At 50.9% G+C, this 18727-nt stretch overlaps 1 protein-coding gene across 1 annotated transcript in view; it reads right to left on the bottom strand.

Moving 5' to 3' along the window:
- Positions 1-7520: 7520 nt before the first annotated feature.
- Positions 7521-18727, bottom strand: part of LOC131216487 (uncharacterized) — a 40928-nt gene continuing 29721 nt past the window's right edge. Inside the window, exons 6-8 of the mRNA XM_058210995.1 lie at positions 9400-9597; positions 7760-7916; positions 7521-7669 (exon numbers count right to left, since the gene is read on the bottom strand). Coding sequence (XP_058066978.1) covers positions 7521-7669; positions 7760-7916; positions 9400-9597 — 504 coding nt within the window. The remainder of the gene's footprint in view (positions 7670-7759; positions 7917-9399; positions 9598-18727) is intronic.

Below are 18727 nucleotides of genomic sequence, written 5' to 3'. Positions count from 1 at the left end.
TAATTACACTAACGTTTTTCATATCACTCAACGGCGGCGATGGTCGGCGGCGGGCAAGCGAAAAGCGGCGCATGTGTCAAGCATTCGCCCGCCGTTTGCTAAATTTGAATTCTCATTCGACTGTGTAAGTTTGTGAGGCGGCCAAGAGGACGGCAACAGAAAGGAAGGACCTACGGGTGGAACTACGGACCAACCGAGGTTTTTTACGTCCGTCGTCTGGCGACACAGACGGCGGATGACGAACGCAAAATTTTGGCAGCCCGACCCAACTACGATGATGGACAAAAGCGCAATGATAAAGCGAACGAACTATGTGTGGGGACCCGGAACAGAGCCGAACAGGGAGAGCTGCTACTAGCACTACTGGGGCTGGGGCTTTACCGGAGGGACATGAGTTGATGGTTTGCAACATGGTCCTAATTACGATGCCATCGCTAAGGGAAAAAGGAACCCCACCAAAGGGGTATGCCAAACAGACCCGAACCGGGCTCTTTGTGTGATGGTCTTTACGATTTAAGCGCTTTCTTGGCGAGAGATTAACTTCCGAACAGGAGCCAACAGTTGTCAGCACGGGCGGGCGTGTTTCAATTTGCCAAGCAAGTATCTAAATCGCTACCCACGAAAGCTTTTAAATCGAAAAGGGTTGATGCTGGGAATGGAAAATATGTTGTAGGAAATTGTCTGCCTCCGATGAAAGCATATAAAAACATAAACACTACAAACCAACAGCATCCTTAGCGTTTAATGGACCCCAGCGAACTGACTGTCGGCGAACGGCTATGAATATTTAAACGACGCAATCGCAACGTGGCACCACAAATTGGCGGCTCAGAGTAACGAAAAGAAAAAACAAATCATCACCACAAACTCTATCATTTATCCGGACGACAAGCGTCCGGACAAGTTTTATGATCCACCCGAGAGAGCTCGCCCGTGCCCGGTATGCAAATCACCGCCCAAAGTGGACCCAACAAAAATGTAACGAAACTGCGAGATGCTTGTTAAATCGTTTCCCGTAGCCCTCGCGAGGATCATAAAAAACGCGAATGATTTACATGGCGCTCGTGCGTCGCCGGCGCCATTTTATGCCCGCGCGCGCATAATGCTCGTCGTCCGGACGACGTGTCCCCGAGTTGTCAGATGAGTCCTCGCGGATCGCACCGAGAGCAACAGAGATCCCTGGCTCCCCCGTACGCGAATGTTCGTGGTGCATAAAAATGATGCTACAAAATGGCCGTTAACTGTTCTTCTCCGTCGGTCGGTCGGTCGTGGCGCTTGATATTGTTGTGTGCAAACATTGTTTAAACCGGGGGCGTTAGCTATCCGTCGGTCGTCGTTGTGGAGGTTGTGGAGCTAGTGTTTTGATTTAAATAAACGCCCTCCCGTCGGTCGGTTCGGACCACGGAGAGTAGTTAGATTGCGGACTCAAATCAAGTGTTGCGCGCCGGAAAGGGGACGAGACGATTTAAATTGTAACGGGTGCCCCGTTTTTTTCCGACCCATCTACCGTGGCCATTAGGATCGATGATTGCGGTGGGCGTTTGCGTCCGGTGCTTACGATGCATCATTATCAGCACGGGAGGATATGGCACAATCTCTCAGCAAGTCGTTGTCGAGTCTACACGTTTATGAGACCGTTTGGCTCCCTTTGTCCGTATCCTTTTCCGGCGTTCTCGAGTGCACCACACACGCGTGGAACGAATTGTGAATCTTTTTTCGGGAAAATAATTCATTCCACGATGGGCCCCCGAGTTTGCTCTGCATTCACGGCCACACACGTGCGCTCACAAAAAGAAACATCCTTTTTGGGATTGCGAGAGTGTTGCCCTTCCCAGAAGAAAGGCCAGTTCTCAGGATAGACACGCATAAGTCGGCACGCCCGTTCACATTCATCAACATTCCGTTTGGTCAACTTTATTACTTCGATTCCATGCGCACTGCACACTCACGCGCTACATGGGGCTTTGGGCTTTGAATAGAATGCGTAGGAAAATAGGGCTTATTTTGGTTCGTTAAGTTGCTAAACTAGATATTAGTTGGGTCCTTCACAGGCCAGCGACCACTCGCTGCGGGGTGCGATCCTTCACGCACGGCCGTTAACCCTCGATAAAATCCATCCAGTCGAGCCATTTTTAGACATACTCCTAACACTCTCAGTGTTCTGTGGTCCATCATTGACGCGCCTCGGCGCGCACATCTACTACAAAGTTACACAGTTTTTGGGTAGAAAAAGGCTTAAGTAATTTTAACTAAGACCAACTGTTGATAAAAAGGACCCTACACTCTAATCGCTCCGTATCATTTAGTTGATTAGGAAATGAATCGACGACGGGTTGAATACTACAACCGAAATCCGCACTAGTAAGATCACGTACTATTGTTACGTTGTAGCTGCGGGCTTTGTAGTAGCAGTCACACTAAGGTAGTACTAGTAGTAGTAGTGGTGGCAAAGGTTTGACCTTGTCATCAAACGCTCTTACCAAGAAACGATTTAAAGCTCATCTGGTTGAGGTCCGCACGCGTTCACTGCTCCAACTTTGACTATCGCCTTCCATCGCCTAGTGCCCTCGATTTGATACACCTAGCTTAGGTAGTGCTTTGGTCACATTTCTTCCCCTTTGCCCATTCTGCTTGGATTGGCTAATATTCTATCAAAACCTGTTACACCGTTGTTGAGTGTCACTAGTTGGTCTTCGGTTCCCTAACGAGAATAGGTTCTAATGGATGAGTACTTAATGATTCCCCAATGGTTGCTTAGCAACTGAACAATCCTGTACATCCTATTTTTACACCAGTTCAAATCGCCAGACTAACTGCGATTATAACCTGGCTCGGTAGAACATGGGTTTGTGGCCGTTGGGTCAATCGGTGCAGTTTGTTTTGTGTGTCACAGTGTGTAAGGTAAGTAGAGAAAGAAATAGAGAAAGAGAGAGAGAAAAATGGAAAGAAAAGAGAGAAGAAAAGCAAGAAGAAAAGTTTACGATTAGTTAAGGCCATTCATCTGCACCGACTGGCTTGCGTTTTTGATAGCATTTTAGATGTGGATTCGATGTGGGAACTCTGATGAAACCGAAAACGGGCACAGACAGCAAGTGGAAAGTGAAAAACAAACTAAATAAAACTAAACAAACGCTAACCGAAAATGTACAACAAACGATAGGAACGAAAACTAAGCACACGAAACTCGTGCTCGTTGTCAAGGTGATTGCGAGCGACTGCTAACAGTGACGGTGTTTGTGTTTTTGTAGTGTGCGGTGAGATTCTCTTTTCGGCCATTCAAGGATTAAAGGGCCGATCGGCCGAACGTAGCATCCACGTCCCAATCCTCTGCCGAAAAGCGGATTACAGCTAATTGGCAACGAGACCGCGGGTGCAGTGGTGCAGTGGTGCACCATTTGGTTCGATGGCTTTGCACAATGGAACCCCCGTGTGTGGCAGGATGCACTAGCGATTATTGTGAGGAGCTTGCCGCGGTGGATTTCGTGGTTTTGGGCCACCCAATCTAGCAAGCGGAGATTCACAAAAGCTATTTAGTATCTGCCAGCACTACTACTACTAGAAGCGATTAATTTTGAATGACTCTGCACTGGTTCTCTACGTGTGTGCGCGGTTCACTATTTCCTAGAAAAGTTGTAACACGGTATCGCCTTAGCTTCGGCCAGCGTTGGCCATCATAAAGTCATTTCATGCTTCAAGCTCCTTCAATTGTTTAACCCACACTGAGGGCAAACAACGTTCGCTTCCCAGCAGCACACAAACCGGTGCCAACTGCCGGTAGCCACGAGAGCCATCATCCGTTTCTCATTTCTTCAACAGCACCACCCCATGGAAGCATAATTTCCGTTTCCTCTGGTGAGGCGAGCAGGGCGAAGGACCCAGCTCCCCAAGCTTATCGCAATCGTTTTAGCTAATGGCGCAAATGGGCGCTGGCTGACGTTACTGACCGCGCGCGTTTCTTCATTTCACTGTGTGCTAAGTGGTTTGTTTTAAGAGCGGGGTCCTTAATGTGCACAATTGGTCAGAGTCTCGCAATCATTACCAGTTTCGATCGAACGTCTTGCGCATTGTGACCTCAAACTGGAGGCGGTTCGAGATTCGTACTCAGCGATCCCTGGCGCTAAAAACCCCGTGATAACTTTCGCGACCATGGCGTAGGAGGTGACGGCTTAAGAAAGTGAGACAGAGATTTTGTGAGGGAGAGAGAGTTTGGACTTAACGATTATGTGGAGACACGGTACTGGCACAGCGCACGAGGACACCCACGGCGGATGCACACCGCGGGAGTCCGCTCGAGACTATTCGGAACGGAAGTGGTACTAAGCGCATGCTGCATTAGTATCGACCGGGGAGCCCGGAAAATGGCTACCCGAGGCGTTGTTAGGACCTCCGCTTCGACCGCTCGTAGCGCGCAGAACGGATAATAGTGCTGTAATCGAAATCCGGTCAAGTACGTCCGGCCAGAGCACGACTCCCGGGTGTGAAGAAGGCAAAGTTTCCTTGGAACCGGATTTACACCGGAATCAAGGTTCAATCTCAATGAAGGCGTAGCTCCGGGAAATGTTTCTTTAATGCTACCCATTGTCCAGCGGATGCTGGTCACCTGTGCTGCCTTTTTTCCATCAACGACAAGGAAGTGTCTGTCTTCGTCACCAGCGGATGGACCAATTTCCGGTGCATGGCATCGATGCGCGTCCTCGCTTTAATCCGATGCACTTTTCCAGCATCCGCTGGCGTGTGACCTCTTGGCCCTTGGCATCCCCCCCACCGATCGTAACGTAGCACACAGCACACATATACACTGAGCGCTCAATGATTTTTCCGATGACAGGACACGGAGTGGGAAAATTAAAGGCTCGGCTGGAAAATGTCAAGAGTTCAGCCACCGGCGTGCTGTTAATGGACTCTGGCTGGCGTAACGATGGGCGAGAGTATCTTTCAGCCCGGGCTCTGCCGGCGATAAAAAGGATACTTTCGTGCTGCTGGCGCAAAAGCCAACGGACGTCCAACCTGTTAGCGCTTAAGCTCCTGGTGGGACCCGGCGGAGCTACGATCCAAAGTTCGGTTTGTGGTGCTGGTGATGTTGGTGCTGAAAGTTGATCTGAGGATTGTACGGGGCGCGGGGTGACCTTCGAGACCTGCTTTGCCGTGTCTGATGGCAGCAGAGGCATAAAATTAAATCATTGTGTTATTAGAAACTATTAAAGGGGAGAGAATGGGAGATAGTTAATGTGATAAATCCATGAATTAAGCCCGTTGGCGCCCTTTGGTTCCAAAGGGGCGGGTTTGTTGGCCAGGGAGCGAGACTGTACGATAAATTAGATTTTCAAATCCACTTTAAAAGGCTCCCTCGTATTCCTTGTTCCCGATTTTGATTCCCTTTATTTTACTAATCAAAGGTCCAAGCAAAACTTTGAGGTGCCTTCGTAAGGACTCTCCAATTACACTCAAGTATTATCCCGCCTCAAGTATTATCAAGCCATCCGGTGATATACGCACCCCAAAGATTGGCCCACTCTTGACCCGGATAGTATCAGTTCTGTTTGACAAACTCTTGAAAGGAGCTCTCTGTCGCAAGGAAAACTTCTTCTAGCTTGTCTTTGAAGACCAAACGAAACGAAACGTCAGGTCGAATATGCTAATCCACCCTACGGGTGCCCACTTCATCCGACCGAAGCACGTTGTAATCCGGGCTAAGACCTTGGCCCCGGAGCCTTCCAGACAATCTCGGGGCGGGCGGTCAGCTATGCTATGGAGGGATAGTTTACATATTTTCGCATTCGTGATTTGCATAATTGAATTTGCATTATACCCCCGAGATGGCCCACGAAAGATCACGAGCGGTGTGCCCTCGGTTGGCACGGCTTACTATTTGCGAAAATAATGATCCCACACGACGGGTGGGCCACCCGAAAAGGACTAAAGCCCTTAGATGGATCGATTTTTGGTTCGTCACCGTTATTTTTATAGCTGCCCAGCTTCACAAAGTAAACCGGTTCGGTTCGGATGTTTGATTACCCACCGTCCCTGGGTGGGTGAGTGAGTCAAGTGGCCATCGGTGGTCCCACATCTGTCCTGAGCAAGGTTTGACGTTGATGGAGACCACAGACCCAGCGATTGGATGACGAAAATGACGACGATGACGACCAAAGTAAAATCTCCTGCAGCGGTCGGGACCGAGATGGGATATCGATACGCTTCACACGAATGATGGTGTCCTCATCATCACAGCACACCGCAGGAGTCAGTCGGACCAAAAATAATCCTGACCCATCACCTTTCTCGGCCGTCCGATTTTACCTTCCACGATGGATTTTCGATGTGGTTTTTTGGCTGCTTTTTGTGTGATTTCTCAGTCAGTCACTCCTCGTTGTCGGTGGGCGATCGATTGAAACCTACCATCAGCTTCCAAAACCTTCCGGGATCCGGGACCGTTTGCTATCTTTCTTTTGCGACAGGAATCATAGGAGCGAGAGGTTTCTGGGGCTAGTGTTCCTAAATTCCAATACCGACTACGAATCTGCCTGCCAATCAGCAACTTCAGCTTCACCGTAGTGCTCCCTTAAGAGTCGTGAAAATTTGAAAACCATTGTATCGTTTTCCGATTTTATCACCCGGGCTGAAGGTCAGCGACGAACGAGTTCGATTTGTGTGCGTGTCTGTGCGTTTTTGCGGAAGGATCCTTGAACCCTCCGGTACCTCCCCGAAAGGGGCAAACGGAACACCAATATCCAATCATTACTTTGGGCTCGCCGGCTAGCATTCCACTAGCAAGTTTTCGGAGACCTCATTAAAGGGTCTTACTCTCTTCCGCTTATTTACTTTCACCACTTCTTAGCGCTTCTTCCGCTTTGTTGTCTCTGTTTGTTGCTGTTTTTACATTATGTTTAGAATACAGTACACTGAATTGAAAAGTTTGTATATGAATATAAAAAGTCCTCTGCCCTCGGTCGGCGCTACGGTTCGTTGAATTGTTGTGTGTTACAAAAACCATCCGTGTCGTCCGGCAATGAGTGATCTTCTAGACCGTCGTCATTTGTCGATGTGATAGTTGCCGTTGGGGTGAAGCTTGATGATGCCTGATGATGACTGGTCTACTGCATGAACTACACGCTACACTGAGGATTACTACTGGGGTACGGTGACGGTGAGTACTGTCACTACTATTTACAGACGCGGTTTGAAGTGACGTGTCCTTTGTGCTCGCACACACTCGCATCCGCCTGTACACTGTGTGGTGCGATCACGCCCGGCAGGAACACCGGGAGCGTGTCACTTCAATCGTCTTAAAAGCTTCTACCTAAAGCATGTCCGCAGATGCGATGTACAAGGATGCGGGCCGGGCGACTAAAGTGCCAAGAGCGCTGTGCGGACCGATACACGAACTCGCACGGATCGAACGATCGGATGGGGCCAATGCTCGGCCAACGGCCGACCACGCAATGGAAGGATGGAAACCGTTAGGGGAACCGGATAGGGATGGGTGAAAATGGGGTTTCGGCAACAACAAAGCGTGTTATACATTACAGGAATTCCTCCTCGTGGGGCGGCGATGGTCCGGACACCGACAGGGTTGGCAGGTTGGACAGTTTGGGCGTCGGTTTCACGATCACCGGACTATTGCTGCTGCTGCTGGTACTGGCGGGGACCACGTTGGCCCCGAGGCCCGGCGCTTTGCTCGGTGCGATCGGGACGGGCACCCCGACCGTGACCAGTGTGGCCGTCGTACCGGCCACCACCGGGACCGCCCCGGGGGTTACGCTCGGCAGCGGAACTGGCTCCTTGTGGCACTCCACCAGCTCGATCGAGTCCTGTTTGAGCGACTTTTTCCGCTTCGCGTTGCTGGCCGAGTTAGCTGCCGCGTTGCCCGCCGTCCCGCTGTCCTCCGTTTCCCACTCGGGGTACTCGGAGAATCGCCGCTGGAAGCAAAACGGAACACCATTAGTGTGGTTCGGGACACGGTACGTGCGATGTCGCGAGGGTCCTGTTGGGCCGATTTTTACACTCAGACACGACCAAGTCCCCCCGCGTGGAGTCGGCCGTTCGATTTTGTGGCTGGGTGGTTCGGAAGCAAACACACACGGGGGTACATTTGTACACGGGATACATCGAGATGGAGAGAGAGCGAGAGAGAGAGAGAGAGAGACAGTGCCAATTGGGTTGGGTTTGGTGGGTTTGGACCTGCTCCGGGGTGCGAACAACTACGGCTACGGCACACGGTACACACTGAGCGTGGTGGCGGTGGTGGTGGGTAGGGCGCTGAGGGTGCGAACAAACACAACAACAAACACACTACGGATCACTACAACGCACCCCTGGCACGGCCCGGGATCGTTCCACTAACTGCCCTGGCCGAATGCGCCTAAATCTAGGCAATACGCGTGTCGCCGACGTCGCTACGGACAAAAATCACCCAACACTAAACACAAAAAAGGACACACAAAGCACACAGTAGAAGCGAACGGAGACGAAGCCGGTGCAAACGAGGAAAGTGCTCCATTAATTTGCCCACGAGGAGTCATTCGTCAAAAGGCCCCAAGGAAGGGGTCACCATTAACCAACGATCGTCCCTTGTCAGTTCCCCGTCCGCGAACGGCTAATGAACCATTTAGCTTAACTCGTTGGCGAACGCCGATGGCGGCCATATTTCATCCTCAGCGACCGCTTCTAATCCTTGGCCGCTTCCAGGCGGCGGGGATCAGATGGCCACAAATTGGCGCCCTCGTATAGGAGCCTCCTTTTTGGGATTCCCTTTTTGTGTCGTTTGTTTTGCAATGACCGAGGCGCAACACTGTTGAGGGCCCACAAGGACCCCATCATCGATTTTAAGGATGGCCTTTTTCGGAGCGTAATTACCCACCAACATCCAGAAACGAGACAGTGAATGTGTGAGTTTAGATGTGCATGGTTCAGTGAAGGCCAATGAAGTGAAGAGAACAACAAGGAAGCGAAAAGGGCTGGTGGAGTGCAAATTTGTGGCGGTGTGTTTTGCTTGATACAGTACACTGTGCTGTGCTGTGCGATCACATCGAAAGCGAAAGACCCGCGAAAGTCCGCCCGGAAGAAACATTCGATCCGTCCTCGGCACTGCCACCGGAACCGGATTGAAGCAACAGATTGAGACCAGAACAGAACAGTAACACAACAACGAAACGGTGAGAAAAACATTGAAACCGAAGAAAAGAACACCCAAACATAAACACACAGTCCGCGCCATGGTTTGGTGCTTTGCTGTCCAACAACCAGCCAGCCAGCCAGCCAGCCAGCGATCCTGTTCCGGTGCCGGTAGCTGGCCGGTGCCTGCGAAACAATATTTGAACGAAAGGAAACACACATACACACGGCACACAGGGCACACGGCACACGGAAGTCGCACGCAAAGGGAAAACAACTGGCACTCACCTGTCGCTCGGAGGCCGACACGTTCTCGGCACTCTTCGCCTTTCGACAGAGGACACTCTGGGAGCCGTACCGTCGGATAAACTCGATCGAATCGAACCCCTTGCCCTCGGACGACACGAAGATGGCCGAATTGATACGGGCCCGCGTGCACCGCTCCGATATCACCGAGGACGGCTCCTCCGGCCACGGGTGGTAAGGCTGCGCCGGGAAGTGCATGGGGACGGTGGGCAAGTGAGTGCGGAAGTGGACCCAAAACATCCCCTCGCAAGTGTTGGCAAGTGCACCAAAGGACCCCGCGAGACCAGCGACGGAGCGACCGAGAGATAGAGAGAGAGAGAGAGAGAGAGGGATGGGGAGAAAATGTCAGAATCTGATTAGTTCGGAGCCGGAAGTGTGCCGGAAGTTGCGCCAAAGAGGTGCTCGTTTCCGTTTGCTGGTTGAGTTCAGAAACGGCTACTAAGCGGAGTAAAATGGTTGAGAGCACTCGCAGGTGTGGGTGTGGGGGGCGAGGGCCATGGAATTGGTGTGATTGAAGGTGAGCAAAGGTGAGGCAGAAGAGAAAGCTAAACAGAGAGACAGAGAGAATGAAAAACAGACAGCACAAGACAGAGAGCGCGAGAAAGGCAGAGTGATAGACCGAGAGAAGTGTCGTCGAGAAGCGGATTGTCAGGAGCAAGCTCTATTGGTACTTAGTCAGCGGTTACGGCAACCACCGAAGCCTGTGTGCGAACGAACGATCAATCGATGGACAAGGATTCGGCAAAGGTGGCCCTGCTGGCGCGTGTCGATCGTGTGCTTAGCGCTGTGAAGCTGAATCCTTTAGCAAGGGACGAAAACTTGAGCCATTAAAGCGAAATCGCACTAAGGGCGCTCCTAATCAACGGCACAGGCAAAGGATAATAAAAGGAAGATCGCGATAAAAAAAGGGTGGCAAATTAAGAAGCAAGTGATTACGCGGTAAGCTTCGCGCTAATTTTAGCCAACCGATCCTAAAACATTTAAACCTTTACAGGGATCGAATCTGGACCCCCCGGAAACTAAAACTTTAACCCTCGACCAAGAACCTTTAAATTGGTCCGTCCAACGGGCCAATCGATCGTAAACTTTAATCGACGGCAAATCCAATTCTCCAAAATCCCTAGCCCAAACGGGCGCGGCAGATCCCTGGGGGCCGGGAGTTTTGTTCTTGGCGCTCAACTTTGGTTGGGCCCGGGCCTTTGTCACGGAACTTTGTCAACTTCCGCCCCGGTCCACCCGATTGAATGAGCTTAATCAATTCTTGCTTGAGCTCTCTCTTTCTTTCGTGGCAGTGCTGGCGTAACAATGTGTAAAAGTAATTGTTGAAAAAATGCCTATTGTTTCTAGCCCCCATTTTTACTCAGGAGCTACAAAACGGTGTGCGGTCGAACGGGCAAACGGCTGCCAGGGGCCGGGAGACGCCGGAGAAAGCCCGGGGAACATTACAGATTGAATTGGATCCAATTTGGCACACAGGAAATAGGTTGGAAAGTTTCGTCCTTACCGCCCCTCACCCGGAGCCTCTGGTTCGTGTTGGCTACGGTCGGAAATTGGTTGTGGCACCAGTTGAAACCGGCGAAAGTCGAACTGCCTCGAACACAAGCATTGGCAGGAAGCTGGGAAGGCATTCTTTTTCTCCAATCTCATCCGTTCAATAAAGCATTCGAGTGTGACGGGGGGTGTGTGCGGCTCGGGAAGCAAAGTGCATATTGACAGAGTGGTTTGCGGCAGCCGCAACTCGAAGCCGATTCGAAGCAGTTTGCACTTCGCAGCAAACGGGTGTCACCTACAAGTGCATTGTAAAATGTTGAAGCATATGTACAGAACGCAGGCGTAGAGGAGTTGTATGTACAAAACCAATGTCAGTTAAATTGCTTTCATCCTCGGTATTTGAGGTGAGAAATGTATCGCGGAATAAATGTTAAAATACCCATTAGGAAACCCGATCAAGTGATTCCATTTTCAGATAACGCCCCGATCGTTTCCAATCTCCCCAGGGCTGACTGCATGCATTAGGCGCCTGTCAAAACTAATTTGCAATTTATTACAAAGTTACTCAAAAACTGTGCTGGCAAAGCCGGTCGGTCGAGTGCGACGGTGCACTTTCGTGGCAAGCGATTGGCGTGGCCTCGGCCGATGCATGTGCATCATTTACACGGGCCACGGGTGCGCGTGTGCATTTGAGCATAAGCTGGGCTTAAGGGTAATTATAACGAACGTTACCAGGCCAATTTATGTACCAGGTACAATGTATCCCTGTAGTTGTTGCTTACTTGTTTACCAGCCCGTGGCTCATCATCATCATCGCCCGGACCACACGATCGGTTACTGTTCCGTTGCATGACTCCATCGAAGCAGTGAGATCGCGACCCGGGGGGGGGGGTAGCGTGAATGCAGTTTAATCCCCGCGGCAGATTAACGGAAAGGTGTAATTTTGAGCGAAGTGAACGAGGGCGAACAGACAGAATTACAATTTATCAAACTGACACAACGCAACTAGCGGATGTGGTGCAGCAAAAGCAAAGATCCAGAGACTGATGAGTGATCGGTTTTTTCTATTTGTTCCGCGTACAGACAATTGTGTTAATAAATGTGACTTGAAATTGTTGTTGTAGTGAACCTTAAAACCTTCCCCGTATCTTTCGTAGCAATCCGAATCAACGTAACACTTCACCATAACTTGCACCCTCTGACACCCAGTCCGTGCGACCCGTGATTCGGTGGCCATTAATAATTTTAGACCAGACTATTTTCAAACAGTTCATTATTTATTTTTATGGCTTTCATCCCCGCTGTAAACTGTCGAAGCTCGGAAGCCGGTTGCGCAAGTAACAAATGATTCATGCGATCGGTAAGCAGTCCATTTCGTGCTCCGTGCGGTAGCAATTTCCCGGCCCACCTTTCCCGCGGGAAGATTTATTTGCACCCGACACCCACCGGCATCGGTACCGGTGTTGGGCTTGATTTTGCTACCGACGGTTGCACACACCACTGTGGGCCATTTTCGGCGCGATTGTGATGCAGCACAATGATGGATTCGCCGAGCGCCGAATCGGTGCGTCACCAGGCGCCTCCATCCGATGAACCACCATGCGCCTCCATTTGACTTTATGTTTACAGATACCAAAACAAGGCAGCGAATCCAGATAATGCTTGATGATCGTTTTTAATAGAAAAGAGAGGCCAATCTATCATATTTCCTTCTTTGTGATACAAATGAAACATTTGTTAAGCCCCCAGGGAATCTATTACCGTGGTGCCTCTAATCAATCGACACCGACCAGGTAATGCCAGGGTCCGGAACCTTCAGCATAATCGAAACACATGTAATCAAACAGGACCAATGCCGGTTGGGGACACCGACCGAACAATAGAAAATTGAAAGCAATCAGCAGCGTTAACATTGGAATCGATAAAATCTTGTCCATATTGCTACGAGCGTGTCACAACCATCGTTGGTCGCATCGGCGTCACCGCACGTCAACGAGCCTATCGTTCAATGTCCGTGCAGTGTCCCTTCAGGTCCACGGGTCCATTTGGTGTTTACGAACTTTAAGGACACCGTCCGCTGGTTGCAGCGATTGTATGTTTCTTCACTGCGCGTGTGTTTGTGGACCCCTCGCCGCTGGAGGGCCATTTTACGATGTGGTGTTTTTCCAGCTCCAACTTCGGCTCGTCCGAATGTTATGGAAAATCGATCATTTTTATTCCAACGCATCAACCCCCGGGGGGGCCGGGTGAGCACAACGGTTCCAGTTCCGCCCGGGGCTGGTGTGCATACCGGGGTGGCCTTGCGCAGCAGGGGGCCGAAGGCCTCTGATGTCATTCGTCGATTCGCCGACGGATTGGTCGCCAGTTGTGGGTTTCATTATCGGCGCAGAGAACCGAGAAAATCGATAGCAAGAGTTTCTGGGTTTTGTTTTTCAGAATGTTCCGAAACCACATGAGGCCATTGACCACAAAAACAGTACCAATATGACAGTGGTAGTGGTTAAAGGTCCAATGCCATTTATTTTGATTTAGTTTATGCCCTTTTCAGTTCCGCCTCTCAATCGGAACACAATCTATTTGCGAAAGTTACTCTACTTGGAAGTTTCATCTGATCGCTCAAGGTTTGTCGTGAATCGATTTTCCAATCGCCTAATGACTGATGAGCCAGGGTCCGAGTTAAGTCCGTGTGCCGGCGGTGACTTCGAGCCGTGCAACGTACTCGTCCGTAATTACGAAACGCAAACAACCACCTCCTTGTAATGACGAGGAAAACTCGAGGATGCTTTGGCCACAGAAAGGAATGAATTTACTCAACAATCTGCTGATTGGTAGCAGGCACCAGCTCTGTTCGCGCTCATTGAAAATGTCAAAACAATAGAGGTGGAAAGGTATTAACAATAAACAATAGTTTCCAATTGTAACATGAATGTTATGCATCATTGGAATTTTCATTCACCGCTCACAGTTGTGTGCTAGTCTTGCTAATTTTTTACGTACAGACCATCGTTATGCTACGCCACAGCGCACTGGCCCCTAATTATCCTGCCAGACCGCGCTGCGCTGCAATCAACCGAGAGCAGACTCGCAGCTGACGATCGATAGAAACAATTTTAGTTTTTCCTCAAATCATTACAACCCATTGCGGAGCCACCGCTGGCCCCAGCCTCAGGTGCAAAGCGGAACGGACAAAGTGCAAATAATTAGCACGTTGCGCACGTTCCGGTTCGGTTCGTTTGGTGCCGCCCTCGGACCACATCGACGGACCGTTCGATGGTGTGTCTTCTGGTTGATCTCGGGTTCGGACAACAATCAGGCTGACCGGGCCTGACCGGGCGACGATTTATCAAACTCTCTGCGTGCCAACGCTCGGACCTGATTATGATGTACCCGCTGAAAGGTTCTTGGCTCGTGGCCGTCAGCTGTCAACGGTGGCCCAACCACAACCACCGACGGTGGTGCCAATCACTGCCACAACGTCCGGATGTTTGTGTAAATTTATTGACCATTCGGGCGGAGTTTGTTGCTCGTTGTGGTGGCGGATTGTTTACGGTGCAGTCGTTGTAAATAATTTACAACGATCGTTTGCGATCCGGGATCTATTTGCAGTCCGACCGACGGTGGATGGCTGTTTGTTTTGCTTAGACTCGCCGTGGTTCAAGAATTCATTGCAGATGCACCCAATTGAGAAGACCATCCTTGTGCTCCGACCAAAATAGATCAACAAAGCGCTCTTGGCTTGAGGCTAAAAATGCATTCTCTCCTTCTCGAATCACCCTCAATTCCTAGACAGCCGGCTTCTTATTCGCTAATCACGCCCTTCACGATTATCTTCGCTAAATAAGCTGTCATCTCGCTGACCGTGCGGATCCGGAGGTCAATCGGGCCACTAATTAGAGAGCGCGCCGATTGCCCGGCCTCGCCATCATCATCAGTCGGTGCCATTTATCCGTTTACCGTCGATTGGCAACCGTTTGGCCGTGATGCCAAACCGCCAACCGTTGCGTGTCCGGGCGCCCGAATCCGGGGCGAAAATTGATTGAAGTCATTCAACGAACACCACGCAGCCGATTCCGATTCGGCGAGCCGGCGAAGAACGTTCCGACGTGGCTACGATGGCCGCCCGTGTGGGCTCGTGTGGAACTGAATGTTAAAGGTTAAGGTTAACGGCAGTCGTCCTTGCACGACGCCAACCGGCAAGTAGCGGCAACTACGGAAGACATTAGCCCCGCAGGAGGTGCCTTTTTACGCTCCCCGTTCAAGGCCACACCGGAAGGTCCGGTACGGTTTTCGTTTCGTTTCGTCCGTTCTTTTCGTGCGTGGGGGGAGGTCCTAACCGCCACGTGGGTCAATCAAATCGTGGGAGTGAGCCTTGTGGGTGACATTTATCCGGACGCCCGACACGCAAAGCCGGGTGGACTGACGGTTCTTCAAAGAATCTTGTGTTTGCTTTGCCCGTGGTTAACACTGACAAGTGTCACTGCATCACTAGAAGAGGGTTTTCGGTGTCGATGGACACATTCTTTCAGTTCTTCAGCCCAGCCTGGAAGGTCCAGGGGCCATCAAACAGGAAACAGATTGCAGACTCTGTGGTGCAGAAGATGATGGACGTGTAAGGACAACTGAAACCAGATTCACCAGCCAACCGTGGGCATCGTGGGACGAGCTGAAGAATTGTTTGACAGTTACTGCAGAGAGAAGGAGTTGGAAGAAGAAATCAATAAGATAATTTAGAATACCGGCTCGGGCGACCATTCTGCGGGTGCCGCTGCAAAGAACCTTATTCAGCCAAAACAATCGAACCCCGTGTCTATTCGTTCCCGGAGTAAAGACAAACAATAGATCTGAAAAGAAGTACAGTGTTTGGGTGCGGTTCCGTTTGGTACAAACTCTATACAGTGCTTCTAAGCAGTGTTACATAAACCCAACATAAACCGTTGCTTATCGGTTACCGTATTCTTACTGTCCGCTAAATTGGCTCCAAGCGTTACAAATACTCTGAAAGCATCAAACTACACTACTACGACCGTATTTACACTGTCCTGTAATTTACACTTTACACAAAGCCGGGGACAAACATCACAGTTCTTGGAATAATTTTCATAGGGGTGTAAGACCCTAGACAGGACGAAAACTACGAGGCAAACGAAATGGAGACCGTAGGAAAGTACGAAACAATACGCAACAGTGGCGAGTAAAAGATTCGACTCTCTACTAGACCGTAACGGACAACTTTACACAGGACACAGGGGACACGGTAGCGACAAGTCCTGGCAGGACACAGGCTACGGCAGGGTGAATAAGGTTCGGCAGCAACAACACCACACACTACGGAGGCCCACTACGAGGGCTCACTAAAGGGAACTACAGTTGAAGTTGATGAACAGAGAAACAGACAGGAAGAGAGAGAGAGAGTGAGCGAGAGAGCGAGAGAGAGATCGTGTGACAGGAAAGGTCTGTATGCGTGTGTGTCTTGTCCCAACCTAGCAGCACCCGCAGACACTGACAGAAGCACACCATCGAGGCGAGGCGAGTGACAGGACGTTCCACCGAATTCCCTCAGCTTCTGCAGGATCAATGAAGTGCCTTCTGAAGATCACACACAACAAGGACACAACAGGTAGTCGGAACTCGGGGCGACTAACAGAGCAGACGCGGACGGATGAGCCACGGATGATGATGGTGCTTGGTCCTTGGAACTCGCGCGCGTGTATATGTGTAATGGGGTCAAATGTTGGGGTTGGGGCTACATGATGGGTGGTGGGGTCAGGGAGGGTTGATGTGGTGGACGCTTGCACGGTGCGGTGGAACTGGAACTGGGCAACTTACGCAGGCTTCGACATCGTCGTCCGCGTGCTCCCGGGAGGACTTGCCGGGGGGAGGCCGTGTCCCGTGACCACCGTCGCTGGCCGCGCTGCACACCGACGTGTACTGTTTGCTGCGCGAGAACAACTTTTGGCGGTACCTTTGGCTTAGCCGCGGGTGCGAGTGGTGGTGGTGCGGCGGTGCGACTCCCGCCGGCCGATGGTGGTGCGCCAGCAGAGGGCGCTGCTGCGGATGCTGGTGGCACATCGGCGGCGGCGTTGGTGGCCCGTGGTGCCGGGGCCGATCCTCCGAACGGTGGCGCTTCAGCAGCGGGTGAATGTGGAGCGCCGGTGGGGGCGCATGATGCGCCACCCGGGCCGGCGCATGGTTGGCGGCCAGGAGTGGCTGGCGAGCGGGGTGGATCATCGAGGCGCGTCGCTCGTCGACGATCGAGGACTCGCGGCGCAGCGGCCCTGTCAGCGGTGGATGCGAATGGGCGTGCGGCGCGCTGCTCGCGGGGCCGGGCCCGGGCCCGGGCGTCGACGCCGTCCCGTCCCCCGCGCTGGCCGACACGGACGCATCCGCCCCCGGATGCTAGCTGTCCGCGTCCGCCCGGTGCAGCAGCGCGAACTGACAGCCGCACTCCCGCGACTCCGAGTGGCGCGACAGTGGACACTGAAAGCAGCGGTCCAGCAGACTGCAGCTGTCGCACCGTGGAATGCACTGTGACGGGGTTATACACAAAATAGGCGGATTGGTACACTTCGGTTCAGCAGTTCCATTCTCTCTCTCTCTCTCTCTCTCTCTCTCTCTCTCTGTCTCTGGCCCCATCCTGCTCTCTTTCTCTCGTGTGGTGATGTGATAGTTCCTGAACGCGCCAGCTCAGGGCGCGATGGGTGTTCGGGGTCTAAAGGTGTGCAGGATTGTAGGTCGGTGTTGGTGTCGGTGTCGAAGCAAAAACAGTGAACTGTCAAAGTGGACATCATCCTACGCTAAGCCCCCGGCTACGTGCGGCGTCGCGCCTTTCGCGCACGGATCGAAACTTTGTTGGCAACTTTACAATGGACTGCGGCGCGCTACTTTATGATGCTCTCCGAATGGACGTGGCGTACATATTAAGGAGCATTATTGATGACCTTGGAAGCATCGCTGGCAGCGCCGTTAGGGCGTGCGTTTAGTAGCAGGCGCAATGTGAAGATGCCCCGGGGGTATTTATGTAAATAAGTTCGCCAACCAGCACATGTGGCATCGGCCGGGTTCTGGCGTCTGTTAGCATCGTTCCAGTGTGATCTAACGCAAGGGAGCGTAAAAGGCAGATCCTTGCCTTATTTAGCACCCAATTGTTGCATCCATTTAAACCACATCCCGTTTTAAGGGAGTGGCAATATGAGCTTCCTTAATCTCTGTGTACAATAAAGAGAGCCTTAAGCCTTAATTATTTTTCGTCAAATATTCTAAGATGTTCATCAACAAGGATAAAAGATTGGTACTGGATGGTCCGTTAAGCAAAATATCTGTTGAAAGCAACTGTCGTCCAACTTATCAGCTTCAATTTCGCTGAAGAATCAATCAGCCAACATTTCTTGGTAGCTCGGTACGCCATCGACGGTTACGGTGGCCCCACCTTCATTTTCGAAGAAAAACGGGCCGATGATGCCATATTCGGCTTATTAACATAACCACCGAAGTGGAAATGAGCTCAAATTCAATTTCCAATTTCGTTGAAGTCGAAGACTCGGCACTTTGGAAATATGTTTTAAATATTTACCAATTTTTTGCAAATTTTTTGCATTTTTTACCATTTCGTAAAAGGTGATGTTTTGACTAAATCATTACAGTTTCCAGAATAAAGTTTAACGTTTCAAAAGCCAAGTAATCGGTAGATGAACCACCCTAAATGTGGTTCTATTTTCGATGTGAAAAATCCTCAAAATTTTGTCTTTATTTTTTTATCATTAAAACTTGTCAAAAGAACGACCATAAAATGGTCGTGAAGACCCGTGCACCATTGTTAAAC

Source organism: Anopheles bellator, chromosome 1 (genome assembly GCF_943735745.2).
Source record: "Anopheles bellator chromosome 1, idAnoBellAS_SP24_06.2, whole genome shotgun sequence".
Lineage (NCBI taxonomy): Eukaryota > Metazoa > Arthropoda > Insecta > Diptera > Culicidae > Anopheles > Anopheles bellator.
This window is presented reverse-complemented; position numbering and strand designations above follow the sequence as displayed.